We start from the raw sequence: 17,430 nt of genomic DNA, 5'->3' as shown, positions 1-17,430 counted from the left end.
GACTTTTTCAAAATATTTAAACAATGTTCAGGCCCTAAATCATAATTCCGCTTCCAACAGACATTAGAATTTTACTTTCTCTCTCAAATGCAACAAATTTCATTAAAAGCGATCCGGGGGTTATCACAGAAAAACGTTTCTGCGTTTTACATGTATTTGAGTAGGCCGCGTCGCAGTTGCGTGCGAGCTAAAGCTTCCTCTTAAACAATTTGTCTGGGGATAAAATACATGAATAATAACTGCATTGTCATTACTAAAGATGCTGCAAACAAATTCTTCAACGCTACGCACTATCAAAACAAGTAAAATATGTATTTTTTCATCAAAGAATATACTTGTATGTGCCAAAAATTGTGCCCAAAATAACCGATATCAATGCTTCCATGTCTTTTCTCTATTTAATAAGTAAATAAAATATCACACGAACTTTACAACTATATCAGTTCGAAACCAGCAAGGCAGTGCATGACGCTGATATAAAAATGTAAAGGCCATGAAATTAACAAGCTGAGGACAAATATTGTAATGAAAATTTGTCATTTAAGAACATTGTTTAGATTCTTGTACATATGTAACGGCCAGTGAAAAATCTCAATGACGCTGACACTTGTTCCAATGTATTACGCAGGAGCAGCTTTCACCGGTCGTGTATCGTGAGTAATTGCACCGATGTTATAGCCACAACAGAGAGCACGTATAAAAAGCAGGAGTTCTGCAAAATAAACGAGGGCGAGGCAAATGAAAGTGAACCTATGCGAATATATGACAAACGGGGTACCTTATTTAAAAGTAGTCTCCATGATCATTTAGACATTTGTCCCGTTGTCTCACGAGTCGCGTGATTCCCGTCTCATTAAATTCCTTGGGTTGCTGATTCAAAAAGTCTGCAACTGACTCTTTCACGTCATCGTTCGACAGGAATCTGGTTCGCTTGAGCTGTTTTTTCATATCCTCCAAAAAGTGGAAGTCACATGGCGACATGTCTGGGCTGTATAGCGGATGTTGCAGCATTTCCCACTTGAACATTGCCAGTTTCGTATTAACGACATCAGCGGCGTGGGCACGACATTGTCGTGGAACAAGATGACCCCATTCGTCAATTTTCCACGTAGTTCTTGATTGTGACACGCAGCCGATCTGGTGTTTTACAATAACAAAACAAATTGATAGTCTCTTAAGATTTAGCAAATTCTATCAGTAATGGCCCCTGACGATCGAAAAAAAAGGTCAACAACACCTTTCCGGCGGAAATGACGGCCTTTCCTTTCTTGGATATGGGGAATTCGAATGTTTCCACTGTAAGCTTTGCTGTCGTGTTTCAGACTCGTAGAAGTGGCACCATGGTTCGTCTCCGATGACAATTGGAGACAAAAAGTCGTCACCTTTATTGTGATACCGGATCAGATGAGTCAAGGCAGCGATGAACTTCTCCGTCTTCTGGCGGTAGTTCAAAATCTTGGGCAACCATTGCGCACACAAGAGCGGATAACCGAGATGTTCATGAATTATAGCGTGAACCGAACCGTGACTGATGTTCACACGCTCTGCCAGTTCATCGATGCTTATCCTCCGTTCTTGTTTTATCAGCTCATCAACCTTTGCAATTTTGTTAGGGGTGATTGCACGATGGTTTTGGCCCGGCCTTGGATCGTCTTTGCAACTTTCACGTCCTTCTTTGAACCGTTTGCTCGAACGCTTCACAGTGGCCAATGAAATGCAATTTTAAACGTACACGGCAGCCATACGGCGACTAATTTCTTTTTTGGGAAATCCCTTCAGCTGTCAGAAACCTCGGGGCACCACGCTGCTCAAGTTCTAGAGCGTCCATTATTCGCGCAACCATGTTCCACCCAGTGTATGAGAGCATTAAACAACCTTGATACTCATACCTGCGTGTAACTTTTGTAACAGAGAGATGCCTCTGTGTCAGGTGCATGCCTCGCAGATAATGGACCGAACAAGTATTGCGCGGAGTGAGTAGGCTCACTTTCATTTTACTACGAAGTACTATTACATTAGTACTATTAATGTACTACTACATTAGAAATACGAAGATACAATGGAATATACCAATGCGAAGATACAGCTTTATAAAAGGCAAAAAAGTGTCACGGGAAACAAAGTTCACTGCACGTATACACAAAACCCTGCAACAAGATACTTAAATATACGTATAAGTCTCCAATAAATCTACGTATCTAACAAAGGCACTGTATACAATGCGTCAAACAAGGCAAATAAACATGTTGCACAATTAGAGATCCGCAGAATCCTAGATGACACCCCCATTCCATCCACTCCCCCCAATGTATGGCACGCGACTCAAGGCAGCGTGCTTGCTCCCCGCTTTCCTCTTTTGCGCACACAAGACTGAGCCACCATCGTCGTCTCATCCATTCTAGCCCCCCCCCCCCCTCCTCTTCCTACGCTTTCATTCACACATACAGCATGCGGCGCGCGGTCACGATGCTATCGCCCTTGGACTTTATACGAAACATTAGGGCGACGTCAACGGCAAGAATGCGCCTGGAGTGTCCATATAATTGCTATCGCAGTAATATATAATAAGACTATCCGGCAACTGAAGCGTCCCGTGGCCCATTACTGTCCGCAAAAGGAGAAGTAACAAAATCGAACTTTCACCATACGACAATTCGCTGCGCCACAACAATGTCTTTCATTTTGTGGGGCCGGTGCACCGAAATGAAAAAGCGCAAAGTATGTTGGCCACAATCGAAAGCCTCCTTTGGGCACCTAATGTAGCTACCGAAAGAATATCGAAGAAAACGTGAGACGCTTGGTCCACCGAGAACCATGCGCATACTGCTCGGTATCCTACACTGGCGAGACGAGACTTTCCGGAGAGGTTGCGCTCAAGCGAACGCGGTGCAATTCGTCGAGTCCCCACAGTGATGACGGCAAGCGACGATAGTTTCTTTTTCTCGTCTGCTAGCCAGAAAGTGCCCAAAACTCTGCCAGGCGAAAATCCACTCGGACAGAGAAAAGCGAACGCGCACCAAAGTGCGCCGCGCGGAGGTCGGAGCAACGCGAGAAAAACCCTCTGGCAGCCCGCGGGTAGGGTAGCGAGGACAAAAAAATTGAAGAGGCTCAATGTGTCCTCGCGAAGAAAAGTCGGAGTAGAAAAAATAAATAAGAACGTAGTTACCTTGGCTGACTTTAGTGTCTTGACGCGGATGCTTTGGCGTAGGTGAAACAAAAATGTTGATATTTTTTTATGTGCCATGACGGCACAAATGAACCACCACAACGCTTCATCTCATCCGACCTCGCTGCTGGCTGTGTCAACTTGTCTGACGGTGTGTTGATTTGGCTTCTCTCGTTGTATGGTCCGATGTAAGACTTTAGAAAAGTCAATGCACCTTTGGCGTCCAATATATATAGTAACATAAAACCCACAAAGTTCCGCAATTCAATATCTAAAGCACAACTTTGGAAATGTCAATGCACCTTTCACATCAAAAGTTTATGAGAATTTTACACCCATAAATTTCGGAATTGACATCCATGTGCTGCGTAGATTCCGCGGCCTCCGCAAGATGCCGTGGCGAGACCGTTCGCCATCAAAACGCCCTTGAAACTTTGTGCTCTTGGCGTTATGACTCCCGGTGCATGGGTGCTGCCGCGAAATCCAGCCCAAGTTCGCAAGAATCGCGCTGAAATGTCTTTTCGAGCGTGAAAAAGACATTATAGAGAAAATTCAGAATGATTTCCGGCATCGGGGATTGCTTGGGTGGGCGGTGCATGGACAGCACGAAAAAATTTCGGGGGGGGGGGCTGAAGCTCCATAAGCCCTCCCCCCCCCCCCCCTGGCTACGCCCCTGGCCCCGGGTCGGGCCGGTATTGTACTATCTTCGGGATCGGCCCACGTATGGGGAGTGCCTGCTTCACCTCCGCCGCGGGTCGGCCCGGCATTGCACTATCTTCGCGATCGGGCCACGTATGGGGAGTTTTTTGCTTACCACAACGACACGAAAATTTCTTTGGACGGTAGAGGTATACAGTTTCGCTGTAAAATATCCGAAGTTTCTTCGTTTTAATCTGACCCAGATTTTGCTCTACCTACTATCGCACAAATAGAAAGTTCTAGTTCTTGTTTGCTACGTTCTAAATGAACGATCCAACCAAAACAATAACAAATCCCGGCCTTGGCTAGATGTACTCCCTGATAAGCGCACTAAATAGCACCTAGTAGACTCCAAGCACCCTTTATTTCCTGAGTGTGTTTTAATAGGGGACTCAGTACTGTTCAACGACAATGGGCAATGTTCTTGAGCAATCAAAATAAAACAAACCTAATTAATCGAGGGATACAATCGGAGCGCGCTCTCACCGCTGCGAAGTGATGTCACGGGATACAACTTTTTACGTAAGAACGATTGCAGCGCCGGCGATTCCAGTTGCGGCCCTCGCGCCCACTGCAGGGCTGCAGTGGGCGTGAGGGCTGCCCCGACGAAGACAAGACCCTTGTCGGAACATTGGTTCCAGCGACCTTCCTTGCTTTAGCTCCGTTGATCACTTCAATGGCAAGGAAGGAATCGAAACACGGCGTTGGTATACTTCTAGGCCTCTATAAAGGTGATGTCACCGCACCTTAAGGCTACATGACTGAACTTTCTTTTTCTCTGTCTTCGCTTTTTTTCTTTTTAATGTGTATGAGCTTTCTCTTTAATTTTAGAACTGGAGCTTATTACATCGCCCGTCAGAACATTCTTCCCTAGTAAACAAAATCATGCTCCTCATAAGCCTGTGGCCACAGCGGCGACGGGGAAACAACACGTCATGTTCTGTGCCAGTTCCCGCAGTACAGCGTACAGAAACAATTGCTCTCCGTTGTGCTTAACCACTTGGACGACCAGCCTCTGTCGGAATGATTGTTACAGCACCGACGGGACTTAACATCGCATCAGGATGCCGTGCAAGCACTACATCATCCAGACCGTGGGAACGAAGACGAGCGCCTTGTCGAAACGATGGCTCTGGGCAGGGGCTTTCCTTGTTGCCCCACTGTTAGTGACACAGCATTCAGATCAGCCATTCCCTGATTACCTTGCTCGAGCGTGACTTTTTCTTATTCCGATATACTGCTCTCCCCAAATTCTACATGGTATATTAACAGTTTAATCATTCCAACAAGGGGAAAAGAGGTAAAAATGCAGCGATCATTGTCGTAAGTGTTATGAATGACAAGCTAAAATGATTTTCCTCTACTGCATGCTGCCGTTGAAGATTCGATTAAAATCTGTGTCTGGCACGATATGTTCTTGAGAATGCGCAATCAAATGTATTATGTCCATTTCTGCATGCCCTGCTTGGAGTTGCCAGAGAAGCAAGCTTGCACTGTTACGTTCTAGCTGGAAGACAGACCGAAACCATTAATGAAACGTATTTTATGGGTCACGAGCGTTTTCCAACCGACAAGTCGTAACAAATACGCGTGAAAGTCATGTTAAAGTGCCAGTGAAACTAGCCTCAAAAGTCGCTGTGATTGAATGTTACAACAAACTCTTTAGCAGCCTTTGGTCAAATACTTTTCTTGTGTAGAAATAAACGCCAGATGAATAATATTATAGTTGCTCGTAACTAGAGTAGTTAAACAAAACTGCTTTTATAAGTCATATTTGAAAGCAACGCTAAACATTTTTTGTTTACATTTTGGTCTGTATGTTTATCCCTCCACTATTATTTCTCTCTTTTTCCCCTTCCACCTCCCCCAATGCAGGATAGCAAACCAGAATCTCTTCTGCTTAACCTCCTTGCCTTTCCCGACCCTTCTTTTTCACTCTCTCTCTTGGTCTGTATACTTAGGATTAAGAAAATAGGCTTCCTTTTGGATATAGGAGATTTGCAGACAACCACTTGGTTATCATGCAGGTGGTGGTGACGGACAAGTTCCCCGTGGACCTTCACTACGTGCCCCACCTGGACCAGGTGTGGGTTCTTTGCTGGCGAGGCCCCGTGGACCGTGGCACCAAGACCATCCAGATCATTCGCGACGCCAGCCAGAAGAAGAAGCATCACACCGTGCACCCAGAGCCAGTCGATGGACATTTTGACCTGGTAATGAGCACCACGCAGTGCTGTATGTGTGCTGAAATGTAGGCAGCGCACAGTGTCACAGGTTCACAGAGGGTTACAGTTCAGGGCTCATATTCACACACACAAAAAAAAGCGCTTACGCTAAATCTGTCCATAAGAGCAAATGCCAGCCAATCAGCATATTGACCATATAATTAGCGAATGCGACCTGCACTTACGAATGAAAAGCTTTGTGAATTAAGCCCTAAATGCACAATGACAACGGCCTCTGTGTCTCTGTGTGTACGTGTGCGTTGAGAGAGATAGAAAGGGCGATGTCTTGCATTTAAATGTCATGCTGCATTTCCAAAACGGTTTTCTTACAATTATATTCACCAACTCGTATCGACCTGAACTTCCTTCGTCGCCTTCGCAAATACATTTCTCCATCTTTGAGAACAAGTACAGCCACATACGTCTCTACCACCAAGGAGAGCCTCCCGATTATTATTATTATTATTATTATTATTATTATTATTATTATTATTATTATTATTATTATTATTATTATTATTATTATTATTATTATTATTATTATTATTATTATTATTATTATTATTATTATTATTATTATTATTATTATTATTATTATTATTATTATTATTCCCTTAGAAATGCGGTCACGACAAATAGTCACCTCGCCTGCTTGAGCTAATCAGAAATCTACAGATATTTATCACTGTAGTATCTTGTCTATGTGCCATTAGTTCTTGTGTCTTCCTTAAAAACTTTTATATCTATCTTGTATAGTTGCTTATGCCCGTAACAGATTCGGTCCTATCAATTTCTTCTCTACTTTTCTTCCACCAATATTCTAACGGCTCTTGCGCTGCCGAAAGGTGTACGTTATCTACGGGTTTCACTGGATGAATCACTTCGCATTCCATTGGGATGTGCTGAGTGGTCTCTGGATTTTCGCTGCAGCGTAAACATGCCTCATCTAGTTGCGGATATTTGCTCCGTTATGTCTTTTGTCCTTAGGCAACCAGCTCGAGCCTCAAATAGCAAGGCACTTCCCTTCGTGTTGTCATACAGCGTTTCCGCTCTAATTTCTTTCTTCAGATTCTCGTGAATCTTCATGATATTTTTTGTTTCCATTCTTTGCATCCAATTCACTGTCTCTGTTTCTCTCACTTTCTTTTTGATAACTCCGGGTTGTCTGTTTACACTTGCAATTACCCTGTACATGGTTGACAACTTTCTTGACCTCTTCCTCCATTCTGTGTCCACGCTTTTCAGGTACGGATACTTGCGCACTTTAACCGCCCATTTATTTTGATCCATGTTCCTTAGTCTTTGTTCAGAACTAATGTTGCTCAGCGCTTCGGAGGGCCCAACCCATGTCACCCCGCACTGTCTCATTCAGGGCTTTGCTGCGGGCTCCGAAAGCCACACCGGCCTACCTATCTTTGGTTAACTTCCAGCCCCAACAAGATATCGGATTTTAAGCATAGAATGACATTCGTGAACGTTAGCGTTGGCCCCATTACTCCTTTCCAGATTCCACGCACCACCTGATATTTATTATGGCTTCAAAGTGGTCGAAGTTTCATTATTGCGGCATTCCGGCTCCGCTTTATTTTCAGATTATCTTGGTGGGTGCTTGAGTAAGTCTCCTTCGTTTATGTATACATCGATGTATTTATATTGCTTGACTATGGGTATGACTTGCTGCTGAATTGACACCACGTAATTATTCGTCACTTCATTGATGATCATAATTCCCCATTTCTCTGTGCTACACTTAAGGCCTAGATTTGTCGATGCGTTGCCACACGTATTCGCAAGTGTCTGCAAATCTCTTGCGTTAGCCGCTAGTAGCACTATGTCGTCCGCATACGTCAGTCCGGATACCTTCTGTTACACAATTTTACCATTACGCATGTATTATAAACCAGACCTTAAGCCACTGTATTCGAGTCGTCTTTCTATGCCCTCAACATAAAGCGTGAACAACAATCGAGACAGAGGACATCCTTGCTTCAGTCCTTGGTGAATTTCGATCACTTCATTTTCTCTATATATCTCCCTCAGCAGCTCCCCGAAACCATTATCTATGCTTTCGTGCTTGAGAATATCCCATAGCAGAATTCCCTTTCTACGTTCTTGTAGGATGTATGTATGTATGTATGTATGTATGTATGTATGTATGTATGTATGTATGTATGTATGTATGTATGTATGTATGTATGTATGTATGTATGTATGTATGTATGTATGTATGTATTTATGTATGTATGTATGTATGTATGTGTGTGTGTATGTATGTATGTATGTATGTATGTATGTATGTATGTATGTATGTATGTATGTATGTATGTATGTATGTATGTATGTATGTATGTATGTATGTATGTATGTATGTATGTATGTTGTGAGCGTCCCCTTTGGAACGGGGCGGTGGGTTGCGCCACCAAGCTCTTGCTATTATACAGCCTAATGTCCTACCTAGGTTAAACAATGAAAAAAGAAACACTAGGAACTACTACGCCCGAATTTTCCGATCCCATATTGCGAATTGTGCTTTTGTACATCTCTATCTTTTGTCGTTTCCCTACTTTTCTTCCACCAATCCTCCAATCGCCTCTTACTATTGCCTATTGCGGACATGTTTGCTTTACCACTGCTCCCGCTGAACCCAAGGCCTTCAAGGAGGCCAGTGGTGCCTAAATCGACCGCTGGGTAGACGTCTTCACATTCTAATAAAATATGATCCATCGTTTCCCTAGCTTTACCGCAGTAAGCACATGCTTCTTCCTTCTAATATCTCGCTTTATCAGTGCGTTTCTAAGGCATCCTGATCTCGCTTCGAAAAGTAATAAGCTTCCCTTTGAGTTATCATAAATCGTTTTTTTCTTGATTTAGTTTTTTTTACTCTTAAGTAGTTACTCATGGCAGGCTTTTTTTTTTCCATTCCCGCCGCCCATGAGATTATCTGAGCCTCTCTGTATTTCCGCTTGACGTTCTTTGTTGCCATGTTGCTCACGATACAGGTCGCATACTTGCTGGTAAGCTTCCTAGTTCTTTTCCTCCACTGTGAATCAATGTTTTTCCTGTACAAATATCGGAAAACTCTCGCGGCCCATTTATGTTCTTCCATATTCCCCTCAGTCGTTCTTTATCATCAATTTTACTGCCAGCTTCCCTCACTTCAAAACTTGTCCAGCCCATATCACCCTGCACAGCTTCATTCGTAGTCTTCCCGTGAGCGCCCAATGCGAGGCGTCCCACTGACCTTTGGTTGCCATCGAGTCCTGATTGTTCCCCTGATTTCAAGCAAACAACCGCATTTCCAAAAGTAAGTCCGAAAACCATTACACCTTTCCACGTACCCCGGAGCACCTCGTACCTATTGCATCCCCATAGCGCTCTGTGTTTCATTATGGCCACATTTCTGTTCCCCTTCGCTGTTATTGTTTTTTCCTGTGTTTCCATATATCTATTGCCTTCGTTTGTCCATATACCAAGGTATCTATATTCTTTTACCCGAGGTATTTCCTGGCCCTGAATAGACACTGTATGTTCACTGTTTTCATTGAATCGCATAATTCCTTATATTGAACGCTAAATTTCAGACTTAAATTCTCGCCTTTCTGTCCACAGATATTAGCCAGACGTTGCATATTACTTTTCTTGTTAGCTAGCAGCACAATATCGTTCGCATAAAACAAAGCTGGAAGCTGCTGCTCTACTGCTTTACCCGCCTCTTTGTATGGGAGATTAAACCCAATATTACTTTCCTATAGCAGCCTTTCTATCCTTACCATGTACATCATAAACAGCAGTGGGGCTAAAGGGCACCCCTGCCTCAGCCCCTTGTTGATATCAACTTTCTCCTTGCTCTTTATCCCTTCCCATTCAACGCAAACGGTATTTTCTAGGTAAATATCTCTCAAAAGCTGTATACTATCGTCGCCCAAGCCTTTCTCTTCCAGACTATCCCACAAAATGTTGCGGTCTACGTTGTCATACGCTCCTGTAATGTCTGAAAAGGTCACACATAATGGTCTCCTTTCTACTCGGGATATTTCAATACACTGAGTAAGACCAAATAAATTATCATCCAGACGCTTACCTATTCTGAATTAATTCTGAATTGATTCTGAAGTTCTCCCAAAATGCCATTATTCTCTGCCCATGTTTGCAGTTTTATTTTAACTGCCTTCATTGCTAACCTGTATATTACCGATGTAATGCTCAACGGTCTATATGAGTGAATTCTTTCTCCCCCTTACCTTTATAAATTAGATTCATTCTACTTTGTCGCTAACTGTCTGGTATTCGTCTATCTCTTAAACTTTTTTCTACTACTTTCAACAAAGCTTCCTTACTTCTTGGACCTAGTTCATTAATCAGCCTAACGGGAACATCGTCTGGCCCTGTGGCTGTGCGCTTCGGAATTTTCTCTTCGGCTTTCTTCAAGTTGAAATTTGTCAGCACCAGCTCATTTTCCGTCTGGTTCTTTTTCATGCTCTTTTTTTCTTCAAATACAACCTCGTCATTGCCTTGGAAAGATGCGGCTGTTATTTTTCGGATGTAATTTAATGCCGCGTCCCCTTACAGTTTGCTTCCATCTTCGTCTAGGATATGTTGTATTGCTTCAGACTTCCTGCCTAATAACTTTATGTGGTTCCAAAATATTCTAGATGCGGCCTTCTTTCTCTCACTTATTTCTGACAACCAACGTTCACTTTCACCTTTTATCTTTGCTTGAACCAGTATTTGAACCATAGAATTTTTTTTTCGCAGTATATTTTCCATTTTCCGGCCACTTCATCCTGCGGCAACTGCGCTTTTTTTGCCTGCCTGTGCTCTCGGGAGGCTTTGTGTTGTTCGGCGATCGCTCCTAGCATCTCGCTGTTCCACCAGCGTTTCGGTTTCTTTTTTCCTTTCCAACGAGCATGTTGCTTCTCTTTCCGTATTTCTGTCGTTATTACACTAGAAGCTCACTATATTCCCACTCTTTGCTTGGCCATTTACCAAGTTCTTCCTCGACTCTTGTGACTATATTTGTTATTTGTTCAGTGTTCAAATTTGGACTGGCCATTTTGTGCTCCTTGCTCTCTTTGCCAACTACATATCCCATTTTCAGAATGATGCGTTTATGGTCACTCCCTAAGCTGCTATACCCTTCCTTGTAAATTACCGTTTCTCTCAACTTATCATGAATTCCTTCTGCCATAAGACAGTAATCAATGTTCGATTGCCGGTTGCCCATTTCTCACGTGGTCAGCCCGTCTCACTTAGGTCCTGTGTTCACGATAATGGAGGTTATGTTTCTCACAAAGGTCTAGCATTGACTTCCCGTTGTTACCGGTATAGCCATCTAGAACCTGTATTTGGGCATCCATGTCACCTAATAGGAAAATTTCAGCACCATTCCGGAAACCGTTAATATCGGCACTTAGACATTGCACTAACTCTTGATTCTTCTCTCTGCAATTACTTCCGGCCCATAAATACGCTACGCCCATCCAAGTTTTCTTTCCAGTCATTGTACATGATAACCGGAGCAGCGCCGCCTATCGACTGAAGCAGTCACTGAGGTTCGGGGGCACCCCTCGACGGTTCGGTAGTTGTAATTAATCATGCCCTTTCATCACCTGCTACATGGCACTTGTCCATCGATCTGTCTGCCAAGCGGCTTCTTATTGTAAAAATCGCCGAGTAACCTCCTAGAATCTGAGTGGCTACTTAGGTGGTGGAGAGGCGCTGTACCTCACTCAGTGGAATAGAGGAAAAGTTTCCACTCGGGGCCATTTGTAAATACTAGAGTTATACTGTTCCTGAAAACGGTGTAAACGTGGTAGGGCTTATCAAACACTGGGATGGAACTAGTTGGTACTATTTCACGCTCCAGGTCAAACCAGACGCAAAGAGCCGACGAATGTAAGAGTTTTCCAGTACTGACACTGAATTCACAAAACTTGTTGTTGGTGAGTGCTGTTCGCCATTGGCCGGTCACCTTGACTAATAATATGTCGAACATCGCGATTGGCTGTCATCTGCTCTTAGTACTGCTTTAGCGTAAGAACATTTCCTTAAGTGCGGGCCCCATTTCTTCGTGTTTGGATTTCTACTATACGGCGGTGTGAAAAACCGGCCGAAATCCCACATTTGAACTCCTGAACGAACTCTCCCTGACGCCACAGCCCTGGGAACGTTTGACAGATATTACAGTTCGTTGTTGATTATTGGAACGATATTGTTGAAAGAAAATTAATCAAGTAGTTTCAACAGACTTTTTTGTGCACTGTCCGAGGGCTGAGTAAGACGACTTCAGTAAATAGCACGTTTCCAATTAGCACTAATGAAGAGGACAGTGCCTGCCGTTCACAGGCATATTGGGGCTAGCAATAAGTGGATGCAGTGTTGCGTAAAACTACCCTCCTGCACAGGCTAACATTAGGAGATCGAAAAACTGCAACGTTAACTGTAAACCTAAGTTTAGCGACAGGTTTCGCATTGTGCTCCGAGAGTCATATATGATAACAAATGAAAGAGACACCTACATTTGGATGGTCATAATTTAGCTGTTTAGCATTCAAGGGAGCTTCATGCGTTTAGGCTCTATAAAGTTTAGTTTGCTCAACGTTGATTACTACAACCTGAGTGCAGGTTCAGTGACATAAGGAGAAATTTTCTTTTTAAAGTAAAAGGGCCGCAACGCCTGTCATTGGTTATTAGGTCATGCGAGCAATTCGTGCGCGCCCTGCTCTGACCGAATCGGGTGTTGCCTTCTTCGGCGCAGGTGAGCGGGCTGTTCATCCCGCCGGCGCAGGACCTCGGTTATCCTTGGAAATACGGCTACGTAGTCCACACCAACCAGCGCGGCATGTACAAGATGGACCTGCGGGCCATGAAATACATCAAGACCGTCGATCTGACGCCCTACAACTGTGCCCCAGCAAGCGCCGACTTTGCCTCCCTGGGTACGGGCACGTGACTGCTACTGCTTGCGTTACGTTTAAAGCCGCACTGGCATGTGCGTTGCGGCAAACTGAATCCCTGTAGCTGTGCCCTCTTAGCTTTTCTGCATGTAACGCGATGTCAGCTTACCTGTATGGGATTTTTTTATGTTCGTTGTAAAATCTGCATTACAATGCCCTATGACCGGATTTTAAATTACGGCCTGCGCATCCCGTGGAGCTAGCTGTCCGACGGCTGCCGCTCTATACATGCGTCAGTTATTAAAACCCAGCGGCCTTTACACTACGGCTGGCGTTAGAAGAAGAGACGAATGTGCGAATTCTGGGGCACAAGTTTAGTTCAGAACTAATCCTGATTTCACTACTGAAAATATATGCGGACTCAGAGAGCGAGGAGCATGGAGGCTAATCATGTAGCACTCGGTTTGCTACTTTACACTTGGCGAGGGGAAAGGGTGAATAAAAGAAAACTGGAATGGGGGGGGGAGGGTAAGAGGTTATGTGGGCGCTCACACTACAATGCTCAATGTGCATTCAAAGGAGGTGGCAGTAGCCACTTTCTCTGATTATGGCAATTGAATCTAGGGTTACAATGCCTTCTTTTCTATACGATGAGCAAAACGAGAACAAGGTAAAAGCGGGAGCCAACGCTTCGACAAGTGGACGTGTCTTCTTCAAGGTGACATATGCTTTCCTCGGCATAGTATATATAGGTGGAATTCTTCTAACGGGAAGAGGGATTAAGGCGGGTGGGCGAGGCAACCTCAGAGGGGGGGGGGGGGCGTTAGTGGCGAGGGTATAGAATTATTTACTGTGCCGAGGAAAGCATATTTCTCCTTGAGAAAGACAGGTCCACTTGTCGAAGGATTGGCTCCCGCTTTTTACCTTGTTCTGGTTTTGCTCATCGTCTTGAATTTCCATCTCCCGACTTCCCCGTGTTTTCCCTCGACTTCTTTTCTGTAGGCACCCTGTTGTCAGATCGAGTTAAAGCGCAAGGAAGGCATCATACTGCAGGCATTTCGTTCATGAAAAGGAGGGCAGTATACAACATAGAATGCGTTCTATGGTCTCGTCGCCACTACAATATTGCCCGAAGCATTGTCTCTCATACAAATAAGAAAGCAATAGTTGTTGGTAAAAGTGACGCTTAGCCGTAAGAGGCGCAGTTAAGTTGTGTGGGAACGAAATGCAGGGCGTTTCACGTGACATGAGCCAAACTTTAAATATATGCAAATTCCACGTAGCTGGACCAAACGAAGGTGATGTTGTTTGCCGTCGCTTGGAGATACTTGGATATGCTTGGAGTGCCGTGCATTTATTCCGTCTGCTCTAACAAACGCGATAAAGTGCGAGTATTTTTGGCATAGTATACGTATATAGCACCATATTTGTGGTATCATAACAGCGGTGCAAGTTAGTCAGTGAATTCCTTTGAACCGTGTATCCAATACCTCTTACATTTCAGGAGACGCAATTTTCGATAGCTTAACGTGCGCTTAAGATGATAAAAACATGTCCACTTTCATAATTTTTTTTTAGAAGCAATGCATACTATGCACACTTTGAGTTAGCACGCAATACTTTCATGAACCCCGTGTGAGCAAAGCCATGGCAGTCTATCTGCACGAATCTGGCGTCAGGATATCCACAGGGAATCTACGGTCACTTTGCTGTAAACTTTACCTACTTATACACTTCAGTAAATAAAGCGTATGGTGAGCTGTGAAAGTTCAACAGTGATTCTTCTTGCGCAAGCACGGAATTCGAGAATAGGTCAAGTTTTCCATTTGCGACATCCACCTCTGATTTCCCCGAAATCACATGGCCACGAAATGATGAAAAATTTAAGCGCCGAACAAAGCAATGAATGCAGTGCGTCCGTGCTATACGAAGCATCCTGAAAGCAGCAACAGTTCTTTAATGTCGCCTTCGCCGTTGTGCATGATAGATGACGCGATGTACCGACTCTGGTGCAGGGGGCTTCGTGATCCTGGAGTGCCTGGAACCCATCACTCAGCGGCCCATGGGCCAGATCCTGCTCGACTACCTCACCGACACGGTGCTTTCGCACAAGACCAACCTCTTCGGCCGTCCGCGCGTCTCACCCGATTCGCGGCACGTTATCACGCTGCAGAGCGCCAACAACAGCGTCGTCATAGTAGCTCAGGAGGTCACCGAGCAAGGTAACAGCGTGCTTACCCTGCGTAAATTAAAACCCGCACAAATTAGACAGAACAACGAATAACACTTTGACATGAATGTCACCAAGTGGCCCAGACCATTGTTGCGTGCAACCAACAAATGATTATTCTGAGGCGCATGGCCTTAGGTAAAGTCAGCGAAGTCTGATGGCCTTCGGAGAAACTTTTCAGATAGCAGAGTGTCAGGATAATATAGGTATGATGACACAAGGCCGTCTTACTGACCACCTCTCGTATCATTAGTGCTTCACCAGAGTGCTGAACGTGCGCAAAGCGATATGTGCTAGCATTAGAGCGTTTCAATCGTCGCCGGCTGTACACGATGTGGTGAGCGTGTTAGCGCTGTCAAATGTTTGTGGTGTAGCGGATGCAATGTCGCACAGCGTTACACGTACATGCTATGCCCAAAGATGTGTTTAGAGCGACTTGCACACTTGTGGCAACCATTGTCTTGCTGCGACGTTACGGAAAACCAAAGCTCTGATGGCGACATCTTTGCACATTTTGTTCTATGCATATCGATGTTCGGGCGACTAAAATTGTGAAAAAGTTACTTATTTATTTGTTTTAGTCAGGCACATATTCAGAGGGGGGGTCACCCCCTTCCCCCGCCCAGGCCACCACTCCTCACACACATTTCGAAAGCGCTGCTAAATAAATCGTGAGACTTGACAGCTATTCGGCGGTCAACACTGGGCTGCTGTTACAGCACTATTATGGCCGAGGCTTGGAAGCGATCGCTTATCGGGTCAAGGGAAAGGACACTGAACGGAGGTCTTGAAACATATTGATATTACTAAAAAATGGGGGCATGTTTTCGCCTTTTTCATTATTTCGATGTTTGTTCCGAAATCTCAAGGTGCTGCCGCTGGAAAGGCCCCAGTGACATCTTTTCAATGATCTCCGTTTAACAGCCATTTCAAAACATTTCAAAATGTCAACATACTCTGCAATAACCGATAAATCCATAAGCAATATGAATGTACGTCACCCGTTACCTCGTCTGGTTTTTCCTCAATTGTACAGCATTTTTCGTCCAAAATTGGCAACGGGAAACAAGAGTCGCAAGGTGTTGAGAAAGTAAGCGGTATACTAAGGAAGAGAGCCAAGGCAACAATCAAACAGGAAGGAAAAGCAAACATTTTTGTGTTGTTTGTGAAAATATTTATGGATCAAAACTTTTTTATTTAATCAGGAAGTAGAGAAAACGCCGCCGGATGTAGAGAGAGATTCCGTATGTTTTGAATCACGCTTCTACAGTTACAAGTCAAGCTGCCCGACATATATCTCTACTGTAGATATGTGGACGCTTCTGTAACCTTCCGGGGTGGGCGCAGCTAGTGCGTCTGTAACCGCAGCGACCAGCGCTATACCCGGCTGAACGGGACTGGTGGTCACGCATCGTTACGCAAATTCCCAAATAACAACACTTGTCGGTTAGGGCATTTAACTTGGCGCAGCAGTAAACGAGGGATCTAAAAGAACTGTGATCGTTCCCCAAATATATCCTTCTTTATGAAAGATTATTTTAGAAACGCTACCAGAAGTATTTATTTTACACTTTCGCTTGTTTAGTTGTTCTTGGCAATGTCCTTCCTGCGTTTGTTTCCTGTGCGAGTCCATTTGATGTGTTTTCTTGTTTGCCAAGTAAAGGAGAGGTCTATCTCACCGTTCGCGATAAAGGCGCCTAAACCAGCGAAAGACAAATGAAATAAGGTGTATCTCACAGGCGTGCCTGTGAGGGACACCTTATTTCATTGTGCTTAGCGGGATTACGCGCCTTTATGGCGAACGGTGGACATTATTCACGTTTCTACTAGTAAAGGCAATCCCCCGTCCTCATTTGCATAGAAAAGTTACCTTGGGTTGCTCCGCCCCCCCCCCCCCCCCGCCGTAAGAAAATCCTGGGTGCGTGCCTGGTTTTAGTATTGCAAAGGCTACGATGTGTTACAAAAAGTTATGGTATGCCAGAACATGCCGCTAGCAGCACTCTTACAGCTACAGCAAAGCGGCAATGTCAGTGATACAAGCGGCGCAAGCGGTAGCGAAATAAAATGAAAATTTATTCCACATTCAACGCCTCCGGCTGTTGCCTGGTTTGACGGACAGGGAAAGTCTATCGATACGAATTCCCGCTGAACTGTCGATAGTGTCTTGCGCCGACTTTTGTTTCTATATACTTAATAGCGCAGAATGCTCAATAT

General features: G+C 44.3%; 1 protein-coding gene across 2 annotated transcripts in view; it reads left to right on the top strand.

Moving 5' to 3' along the window:
• The window catches only part of LOC142578616 (follistatin-related protein 5-like), a 513,022-nt gene that overhangs the window by 474,648 nt on the left and 20,944 nt on the right, over positions 1 to 17,430 (top strand). For both annotated transcript variants that reach the window (XM_075688041.1, XM_075688035.1), the window contains exons 12-14: positions 5,893 to 6,078; positions 12,848 to 13,028; positions 15,002 to 15,208. In XM_075688041.1, coding sequence (XP_075544156.1) covers positions 5,893 to 6,078; positions 12,848 to 13,028; positions 15,002 to 15,208 — 574 coding nt within the window. The remainder of the gene's footprint in view (positions 1 to 5,892; positions 6,079 to 12,847; positions 13,029 to 15,001; positions 15,209 to 17,430) is intronic.

This window comes from Dermacentor variabilis, chromosome 1 (genome assembly GCF_050947875.1).
Source record: "Dermacentor variabilis isolate Ectoservices chromosome 1, ASM5094787v1, whole genome shotgun sequence".
In the NCBI taxonomy this organism is placed as follows: domain Eukaryota; kingdom Metazoa; phylum Arthropoda; class Arachnida; order Ixodida; family Ixodidae; genus Dermacentor; species Dermacentor variabilis.
The sequence above is the reverse complement of the archived record's forward strand: the minus strand, read 5'-3'. Positions and strand labels throughout refer to the sequence as shown.